The following is an 11,132-nucleotide window of genomic DNA, read 5'->3' on the forward strand; positions in this document are numbered from 1 at the left end:
GAATTTAAAGAATCACTTTAGGACAGCATGTTTGGCAGAATCAAAGAAGATGGCTGAGGCAAACAATAATTGAGTTGATATGTAGGTTCAGTGATTCTTTTTTGCAGTTAAAGCCACAAAAGTGCTTATAGATTCTTATGATCATTGTAATTTCACTAATGAAATAAGAAGTGTCCAGGGGATAGTATAAAAGAACAGGAGAGGAAGTGGAATTCGTAGGAACACTTCGTACCATCAACTTCTGTAACTACCTTACATTATTCCTCTGTCTAACTTAAAGTTAGGCAAGGGGAATAGAACTCCACTGCAGCATCAGGGCCTGGTATGAGCAAGGTAGGGATAATTCAACATAATAATGCAATAAAAATTGAAATTTCAATAGTGATTTATATCTCTCAAACCATAAGCTTATGTGATCTTCTCAACCCTGTGTGAGAGGCAAGAGAGAGAGTGTTATTCCTAATAGGTAGGTGTGGGATCGTAGGTTTATACTCTCTCAACTTTATTCTACTAGTAAGTAGCATCACTGGGGCATGAACCCAATTTTTGTGTACTGTCACTCTGACAAAAGCAGCAACAACGTGTACAAAGTGTCAGTAAGATGTCTCATCAAACTATTACAAGATTTTTGAGAAGAGGAATTGTCTGGCTGGAAAGATCAATGACGGTTTCATGGAGAGGGATGACATTGGGGCTGGAATCTTATGTGCATGTTTAGTGGTGACTGCCCTTCCCAATATATGACCTCAAGTTGTTTAAGAGGAAATTCTCTTGCTGAAGAGTTTCCGCAAGGCAGCTTTCATGTCCTGGTTTCTCATACTGTAGATGAAAGGATTTAACATTGGGGTCACTGCTGTATACATCACAGTTATCACTGCATCCTTCTGGCTGTAACTGGTCAGAGGACAAAAATACACGCCCATCACTGTCCCATAATACAAAGAAACAACTGTGAAGTGGGAGCCACAGGTAGAGAAGGCTTTGAGCATGCCCTTAGTGGATGGAACACGTAGGACAATGGAAAAGATTAGAACATACGAGATAATGATGCACATTAACGGCACACAGAAAACACCAACCCCTATGTGCATCATTTTCACATTAAAGTGGATATCAGAACAGGACAACTTGAGCAAAGAGGAAATGTCACAGTAGAAGTTGGCCAATTCGTGGTTGCCACAGAAGGACAGACTAGATGTGAGCAGAACGTTGGGGAGGGTACTGGCATTTGCAATTACCCAAGACCCAACAACAAGCAGAAAGCAAGACCTCGCACTGATAATTATTGTGTAATGAAGAGGGCGGCTGATGGCTACCACACGATCATATGCCATCACAGCCAAGATATAGCTATCTGTTGTACCCAAGGCAATCATGAAATACATCTGTGTTAGGCATTCTTCAAAGGAAATGGTTTTGCTGCCCAAGAGATGGTTTGCTAGCATCTTAGGGACGGTTACAGATGAGAAGAGGATGTCAACTAAGGAGAGATTGGCAAGGAAAAAGTACATGGGGTTGTGAAGGCGAATGTCGGAACGAATGGCCAAGATGATGAGCTGATTTCCAATCAGTGTGCTGGGGTAAATAAACAGGAAGAGAATGAAGAAGACATCTTCCTGCTGTTGTTGACCAGTAATTCCCAGCAGAATGAAACCCAAGGTAGAGGACTGGTTTCCTTCCTTCATGGCTCCTTCAGTATGAAAGAGAGACAGCCCAGATTACTAATGAACTTACTGTGTGTAATGATCATCCTTATTCACCACCTTGGACTACAAAGTTCAGCTCCCTCTCTACCTAGGTTTACTAAATCCCAAGACAGACAATATTCTGGGGGAAGAAGTTCCCTCTTGGTCAGTGGGACTAATTACCAGTCACCTCTGGATACTCCGTTTGCCAAACACTATCTTAGGCCTCATGGAAAATCACAAATCTGAGAAAAATACAGTTCATTAATGTGTTTGTGGGAGAAATAATTATTAAGAATGAAATCTGTGCCAAGCACTGTGTTGGAAAAAAGAAAACAAATTGAGGCATAGATTCTGCCCTCACGGTCTTCACAACTTAATGGAGAAACAGAATTACACATCAATTTTATTTACACATGATAATGAAAGGACAGCATTTTGGCATGTAAGAAAACATACCCCAAGGTAATGGATATATCAGTGGGAGGACTACCCTGGACAAATAGGAATTAGTCTACTGACCAACCTCAGAATGAGCCAGAGCCCAGGAGGTGACAGACATCTATACTGGTATTGGCCAATTATAAATCACAAGGAGCAAAACCAGCCCAGTGAATTCTCTACCCTCCCATATATCTCATTTTCAAAGTAGACTACTGACATCTCATTTGATAGATTTTATCTCTTTTCCGAGACCTTAAGCATACGTAATTGCAAGGCTTTTCTTCCTGGTCTTCTCCTCCCTTTTTTCATTACTTCTTTTGGTAACTTATCTGGCTCCACCATAGCTTCAACTACCACTTTGCCAATGACTCTGAAGTCTCTATCTGTAGACTTGATTTCTCTTTCCCATATTTCTGTGTTCAATCATCCCAACAACATGTCTGACCAAACCTCATACTCTGCACACCCAACCTAAGGAAAAGTGCAAGCTTTTTCGAGGAGGAAAACCACATCTTTTTCATTTTTATATCCTCCAGACAGATTCTTGTGGAGCATTTTTCATTGTTGACACCAATAAGTTTGTGCTCAATATTTCTTCAGTTGAGTCCACATTTATTCACGGGTTCCATACATGTGATGTACTCACAGGCACATTCACTGACTTTTCCCCTCACCTCTACATCTGATCTTGTTGATTCTTCATTTAAAATAATTCTTACTTACTTCCACTTTCCTATTATAGTCTCAGTGCTTTAGCTTACTCCATCTTCATTTTCTATGTGAAATGTTGTATTGCTCCCTTAACTGTTTGACTATAGGTTCCCATCTCTTTGATCTCTCTTGCACTCTGAGACCATAGGGATTGTGATAGAGACTAACAGTTGCTCTCCCAAATCACTGTTATTCTCTTTTTCCTGGACACTCAGCAAGATTACATTTCTCAGCCTCCCTTGTAGTGAGATGTCGTCAGGTGACTGAGTTCTAGCCAGTCAATTTATGTGTTCTAGTTCTGGGCTTCTTCCACACTCTCTTTCCTCCTTTGCCAGGTGAATGCAAATGGACAGAGATTTAATGGGATGGTGGAGTCACTTGGTGGGATAACCCCTGTTTCTTTTTCTCCAAGACCAGGAGGGCCATCTACTACTAGAAATACTCACTGGACCTGTGATGTATTTGTTATTGTAGTCTATGCTATCATAAGTAATTCAATAGTTTTTGTAAATAGAACTCTACTCAATAATTAATTCAATCTACCATTAGTTCAGTCACTAATTTTCAGTGTCTGCTACAGTACATATGAACTATATTTTAGGCACAGGGGATGCAGGTCTAACTATCTTTCTCAAAAATATGATGTGCTTTCTCACCTCTGCTTCTAAAGGAATTTGGTTTCTTCTCCTGAAATGCCTTTCTCCATCTTTATATAGAATTATAATAGCTCAGGTTGGGAAGGGTTGAGTAAATCTGCAGAGCTCAGGGAGTATGGTTATGCATATGGTATGGCAGATTTCAGAGGTGGAGCTCTTGGAAACATAGCAGTCTAAGCTGATGTTGGTAGGTCTCATTCTTATTAAAACACATAAAATTTCTAGATAAATTATAAAAACAAATGAAAACCTCTTGCTGTCAAGTCAATTCCGACTCATAGCAACCTTAGAGAACAGAGTAGAAGTGCCCCATAGGGTTTCTTGGTGACTTTGTTTTGGGATCTACATGGTATGGGGTTCAATGAGCATCTTGGATAGATATCTTAACATCTTTCAAGGTACCAGGGAAGTTTCCAGCCAACAAATCTTCAACAGTTCTCTCTGTATTTTCTGTTATCCCTCCTGTTCTGGTACTCCAATCAGTCATAGGTTATTTCTCTTCATAGAGTCCCACATGACTCTTTGGCTTTCTTCATTTCTTAAAATTCTTTTAGCTGATTTTTCATCAACTAGATTGTTGCCAAGTATTTTAAACTCAGTTTCACTAATTCTGACTTCCATTTCCTCAGTTCTGCTCTCTTGGCTTTCTACTGAATTGTCTAATTCTGAAATTTTATTGTTAATCTGAATTTCTGATTGCTATCTCTCTATGGATTCTTGCAGCCTATTAAATTTTTCATTATGTTCTTGAATAGCCTTCTTAATTTCCTTGACTTCTTTATCTGTGTGCTCCTTGGCTTGTTCTGCATTTTTCCTGATGTCTCGAAAAGTTCTCTTTATTAATCTTTTGTATTCTACATCTGGCAATTCCAGGAAGACATCTTCATCCAGAGGATTCCTTGACTCTTTGCTTTGGAAGTTTATTGAACCAATCACAGTCTGTTTCTTTATGCGATTTGTTATTGACTTTATCTCCCAGCCATGTGTAAGTTATGGTATTAATTTATATTATGTTTGGTCACAGTTTCCTAGATTCTTGCTTTGTTGTTTTGATATACCTGAATAGGCTACTAGAGTAAGCTAACTTGATTATTGGAGCCTTGGAAGCACTCTCATCCTGTCGCCAGATGCCTAGAGCTGTTATCAGGTATATGAGCCTAGGAATCCATTCACTATTCTTGTATAAGTTCAGCTCAGGTGTCCAGGCAGTCAGTCACTCAGTGTGTGGTGTAGGCTCTCACCTATGATCTTAAAGGAGAAGTGATGATTTCTGTATGCACAGGATTCTGGTTGCAGAAGGAGGATACACTCTGAGGAAGGAAGGGGGCTGATAATCTCCCCCCGAGTGTCTGTGAGGAAGGCACATCCCTGTTCTCTAAAGCACACTGGTGGGTGTGCTCTGCATCCAAACCATAGGCACCCAATACACCTAACCTTAAGGACTGGGAGGTATCACTTATCCTTGGACCACTGTTGTGGGTGGCTAGGTGGTGTGGGTGGAGCCACCAGTCCTCAGGGCCCTGATGTGGGTAGGTGAGGACCTTGTTTAATAGGCAGAGTGGTATCAAACATCAAAAACCCACCTCTCCATCACACAGCTAAAAGAGTTACAGTCAGACCTCAAGCACATTCACCCTTGAAATATAACAGCAAGACCCTGGGTGCATAGTGGGGTGAAAGATATTCAAAGTCTATGGGCCACCTGGGCCCAGAGAGGAGCTGCTTCTGCTCCAAGTTTCCAGATTAGGGAAGCTGGCAGATGATTTTTCCCCTGTTTGTTAATTTGTTCCTTCTCCAAGGCAGGGAGAATGGCTCAGGAAGATCAGCAGAACCTATTTCAGGCCCAGGGAAATCAACAGTCGCTGAAACTGGCTGGGGCAGAGGGAGGAGGAATCAGACAGATGGGAGAGAGTTCTTTCCAAAGGAGGAGCTATTACATCCACACGTTAAATTAGATGAAATCACTTATCTTGTGCTGAGAGCACTGTTTTTTCACTGACTCTGGGGGTGTGGGTAGATTCTGTGCATTGGCTTGGCCCTGCCATGGTCACACCAGGGGATCAGGGCTGCTCCATTTTGCTTGCCTTCTTTCACTGAAGCAGCCATGTCCTGAATGCCACTGCCAACCCCACAGCCGTCACTCCAGGGGATCAGGGCTGCACCACTTTGCTTGCCTCATTTCACTGAAGTAACTGTGTCCCAAACACTAGCATCAGCCCCACCATGGTTGTGCCAGGGAATGGGGCTGAGGGGCACTGGTTTCCACTGAGTCAGGTCTGGCAACTCATCACTGCTTCTGTACCTTCTCTCCCTCCCTCATCACTCAGTCCAATTTCTTAACTTATCCTTTGACGTTCAGGGTTCCTAGTTTATATATAATCAATTTTCTTGTTTTTTTTCAGGGCTTTCCTGTAAGAGGGACCACTGGAAGTGCCTGACTATTCCACCGTCTCTGCCCTGCACCCTCCTCCCATAGGGTTTTCAAGGAGCAGTTGGTGGATTGGAACTGCTGCCCTTTTGGTTAGCAGCTGAGCTCTTAACCGCTATGCCATGAGGGCTTCAAATCATAAAAGTGGAAAAAAAAAAAAAGCCACATAGCCAAATCTAAAGGAAAGAAATGGGAATACCTAGGTATGACAAACAAAGAGAAAGCTCATAGCAAGAGTTGTAAGCCATAGCTGATGCTACAGTGGGTGCTCAGGTTTATCATTCAGGTATCAGGTCCTAAGGGCTGGAATATGGTATGTTAATACCCCTTCCGTACAAGAAATGTGGTCACAGATCCACATGATGTAGGGGAGTTTTACTTGCTCCCTGTGCATGAAATTCTTGAAGTGTTGACCTGCTTGTGAAAAGGGCACTAGGAAATATATTGGCATGTAAGTTTTGAAAAGAACAAAGTGGATAGAAGTCACAGAAAATTTGTTGTCTGCAAAAAAAAAAAAAAAAAAAAAAAACCAAAGGAATTTCTGGATAACCTAAGAGAGTTCAGGAAGTTTGTTGGATGTAAATAACTGTTTTTTAGAAAACAGTACTGTTCCATTCTCTCGTATACTTAAGTAGCAATAATTTAGAAAATATAATTCTTATAAAGGCCCTCCACCATTCACAATAAAACCAAAATGCCAAACCCACTGTCATGGAGTCAATTCCTCAAGTGTTACAGACTAGAATTGTAACTCAGGGTTTTTTTTTTTTTGACTCTCCACTTTACTGGGAGCAGATCCCCAGGCCTGTCCATCAGGCTGCTGCTGGATGGGTTCATACTGCCAACATTTAGATTATTAGTCAAGTGTAAACTACTTGTGTCACCCAGGGGTCCCAATCACAATAGACATAATTCTAGCAGCCCTGGTGGCACAGTGGTTAAGAATCCAGTTTGAATCCACCAGCTTCTCTTTGGAAACTCTTTGGGGGCAGTTCTACTCTCTCCTGTCAGGTTGCTAAGAGTCAGAATCGCCTTGATGGGCAATGGTTTAGAAGTAATTCTAAGGTGCTCTGGTGGCCGAAGTGATTAAGGGTTTTGCTGCTAAGGAAAATGTTGCCTGTTCGAACCCACTAGCCACTCAGTAGGAGAAAGATGTGGCAATCTTCTTGCATAAAGATTATGGTCTTGGAAACCCTGTGAGGGCAGTTCTACTCTGTCCTATAGGTTCCCTATAAATTGGAATAGACCCGACAGCAACAAGTTTTGGGTAGATTTAATTCTAGTAAAAGAGATCCATGATCAGTATGAAAAAAATTACAAAACTTTACTAACAGACAAAAATGAATACCTAAATAAATGGGAGATTTGCAATGTTAATGGATGGAGAAGTTCATTCTGTTAAAATGTCAGTTATTCTCTATTTAATCTGTAATTTGATGCAATCCCAGTCAAAATACAACAGATTTTTTTTTAAATATGGAATTTAACAAACTTATCCTAAAATTCATGTAGAAGAATGGACAGCCTAGAAGAGCTAAGCCAACTTGAGAAAGAGGAATAAGGAGAGAGGAATTGCCCTATTACTTATCAAAGTGGAATAGTACTGGTGTAAACAAACAAACAAACAAAAAACCCCAAACCCGTTGCCTTCAAGTTAATTGTGACTCATAGCAACCTTATAAGACAGAGTTAAACTGCCCTATACGATTTCCAAGGTTGTAAATCTTTCAGAAGCCAACTGCCACATCCTTCTCCCATAGTGGGTTCGAACTACCCACCTTTTGGTTAGCTGTCCAGCGCTTAACCACTACACCACAGGGCTCCTAGTACTGGTGTAGGGACTAACAAATAGACCTTAATAACAGATTTGAGATCCCAGAAATTAGAGTATGACATGAGGTAATTTAGAAATATGTGAGGAAAAGACAATTTAGTCAAAGGGCTGGGGCAATTGGATACCCATATATATATATATAAAATAACACTGAACGATAATTCCTGAAGGGTTAGTTATGAGATGCAAAACTTCAAACATTTTAGAAGCAATTTTATAAAGAAAAATATGGTTATGGTATCAGTGTAGGGAATGCTTTCTTAAACCAGATAAAAAGTGCACAAAACATAAGCAAAAATATTGCAAAGCTTGTCAACATTACAATGAAAAACACTTGTAAAAAAAAGACAGAATAGGAAAAAGAGAAGGAAAGATCATAGGCTGGTAAGATGTATCATGCATAATCAATAAAGGATTAGTATTCAGAAAACACAAGAGTCATGCACACCAATTAAAAAAAGAGCAAAAATCCAGTAGGAAATAATGGATAAGAGAGTTCAATCTGCAAGTCCGGAAAGAGGGTACTAGTATGGCGAATAAACAAATGAAAAAAATGTTCAACCTCATTAGTAATCAGAGAAACCCACAATGACTCAAAATTCAATTTAATATTCTTCCTCTTGGAATTTTTTTTTCTTCTTTTTCATATGCTCACTGATGGAACTCTAAATTAGCATAACCGCTCTGGAAGACAATTAGGCAATGTCTAGTAAAGTTGACATTCATACACCTGTGACCCAGCAATTTCACCTGGAAATTACACTGTAAAGAAACTCTATCACACGTGCTCAAGAAGACATCCACAAGGATGTGCACCATGATATAGATGATTAGAAATAGTCCACCAATTGAGGAATGGATAAGTAAATTTTAGTGTTTTCCTATGAATGGATCCTGTAAAATAGTTAAAATGAATTCTTCTGGTTAACTAAACTCCAGAATAATGGTTATCTCTGGGGTAAGAGAGGGAAATTAGATGTTGGATGAGAAGAAACAGTGTCTGTACTATTTATTTAAAAAAAAATTGTGGCAAATATGACCGAATGTTCCATTTATTAAATGTAGATGATAAGTTTTTGTTATGTTATTTGTTATGTCTTTGGATGTTTTAGCAATATCAAATTTAGTTTAAAAGAATGATTTCACAGCTTTGGGTGATAACTGGGTGCATGGTTTGGGCTTGGAGCTGGGTGGCTCAAGTCCATGTTTCATTGCAAGTAGGAGATAGAGGGTTACTCTCAAAGAGGCTGAGGATAAGCAGGAGTTTAGTTACACTGGAAAGAGGGATCCAAGCGCCATTCAATCATGCTAAGAGTGGAGGATGTTAAAGGAGAAAGAAGCAGGTTAGAGGATGCAAATAGTGGATGCAAGCAGGGGATAGATTTAACAATCTTTTGCTAACGTTATTAATCGTCAGGTGCTGCTCCTCCCAGCTCATTATTTTGTGCATTCTTTTTTGAGCCAATGGTGATCTCCAGTCTCTTAACCTCTTTATTGCACCAGTATTACACTCATGTAGTCACCCCAGTTGTGGCCCTTTCATCCCTCCCTGCCTGCAGCCCGTGCTCATCCACCCTTCAACAAAACTTGAACCCCAAGATAATCTCTCCATGTTCTCACTTCTCTGTTCGGGGGTATAGAACCCTGGTGGTATAATGGTTAAGAGTTTGGCTGCTAACCAAAAGGTCAGCAGTTCAAATCTGCCAGCCGCTCCTTTAAACCCCTATGATGCGGTTCTACTCTGTCCTATAGGGTCATTATGAGTCAGAATTGACACCATGGCTCCTAACGACAGCAATAATTCGCCCATGGAGCCTTGGTTGTGTAGTGGTTAAGAGTCTGGCTGCTAACCAAAAGGTCGGCAGTTCCAATTCACCAGCTGCTCCTTGGAAAACCTATGGGACAGCTCTACTCTGTCGTATAGGGTGGCTATCAACTCAATGGCAACAGGTTTTTATTTTAGTTGACTTTATTTTTTATTCCTGGGTAGTGGAGGCATAGTGGAGAAATCACACAAACTCGGAGTGCAAATTCACAATGTTCAATTCCATTTGGACCCTCAATACTCTTCGGCAAGCCTCCCACTCCCCATTCTCTTCAGTAGTCCATGCAAAACTTTTGCCACTCTCCTCAAAACTCACCCCAACACTCTACAACAGAACTGTCATGGAAGCCTGGGTGTTGCTTCCCTCTTCATTGAGAAAATTAAACCCGTAAGGGAATGATTCCTCAATTTTCTCCCCTACACATACTTTCCATACACATACTTCCATCCCGTTCTTTTTTTGCCCCAAGACTCAAAATGAAAGTTTGTATCCATAAATATGTGGATTCCCTTCTGTTTCTTTGACAATATTGCTCCATCAGTTCTTTCAGCTACTTGGACACCTGTTCCTTTCCATTAAACAGTAAACATATTATAGCCTCTTTAGTCATTAAATGAGGAGTTTCTGAGAGGTGCAAATGGTTAAGTACTTGGCTACTTATCAAAAGCTTGGTGGTTTGGAATGGCCAGAGGCTCCTTGGAAGAAAGGCCTGGCAACCTGCTTCCAAGAGGTCACAGCCTTGAAAATGCTATGGAGCACAGGTCTACTCTGCAACACCTGGGATTTACTTGAGTTGGAATAGAGTTGAACGCAACTGGTTAGTCATTAAATGAATCTTCCTCAATCTTGTAACCCTTTCTAGCTACCACCCATTTCTTTTCTCTGTCCTTTTTCAGCAATGCTTCCTTGCAGAGACATCTGCTTATTGGATCCAAAATTATATTTACAAAATTGAAATGTGACTATATCTCTCTCTTTAAAATCACTCACTGTCTACTCATCACCCAATAGATGAAGTTCAATTTCCTTGTCATGGAGAAAAAACCCAAGGACAGGGTTCAGACAATGGAGTGTAAATTTAGGCAAAAGTGTGCCATCTATTTTTACCAGGAGCAGAGGGTACAGGCAGGGGAGTAGGAAGAAATCAGCCTGGAAGAGAAGTTTTGGGTTATATTGTAGAGCGTTTTGAGATAAAGCAAGAATTTTATACCTTATTCTTTAAGTACAAAGAATTAATATAGTGGATAAGGATTGTATTAACCTTTTCTGGTAATATAGACAAAAATCTTTTGTTTAATGTAAATGAAGGTATTTGGACATATAAATTAAATTATTGATCAATAAGGCAACATTTTGGAGTGGCCATCTGGTACAAGGGCAATTTCAAGTTGATTTTCAAAATGTGCGTACACACACACACACATACACACACACACACACTCACAATGTTACTTCAGGAGATACAGCTTAGGTCTGAGAAACCAAATCAGAAATACCCCTTCCTGAACCCAACTTCATGGCCAATAGCCCAAGGAGAAGAATTGTCAG

General features: G+C 40.3%; 1 protein-coding gene across 1 annotated transcript; it reads right to left on the reverse strand.

Moving 5' to 3' along the window:
* Nucleotides 1-556: 556 nt before the first annotated feature.
* On the reverse strand, nt 557-2,001 carry LOC100665348 (olfactory receptor 1A1-like). The gene has a single exon (XM_064270392.1). It carries the CDS (start codon nt 1,683-1,685, stop codon nt 756-758), a length of 930 nt encoding a protein of 309 aa, XP_064126462.1. The 5' UTR covers nt 1,686-2,001; the 3' UTR covers nt 557-755.
* Between the last annotated feature and the right edge of the window lie 9,131 nt (nt 2,002-11,132).

Source organism: Loxodonta africana, chromosome 18, assembly GCF_030014295.1.
Source record: "Loxodonta africana isolate mLoxAfr1 chromosome 18, mLoxAfr1.hap2, whole genome shotgun sequence".
NCBI lineage: Eukaryota > Metazoa > Chordata > Mammalia > Proboscidea > Elephantidae > Loxodonta > Loxodonta africana.

What these genes read in the sequence shown, in the direction of transcription:
- LOC100665348 (XM_064270392.1), bottom strand. Translation starts at nt 1,685, where the DNA reads ATGAAGGAAGGAAACCAGTCCTCTACCTTGGGTTTCATTCTGCTGGGA.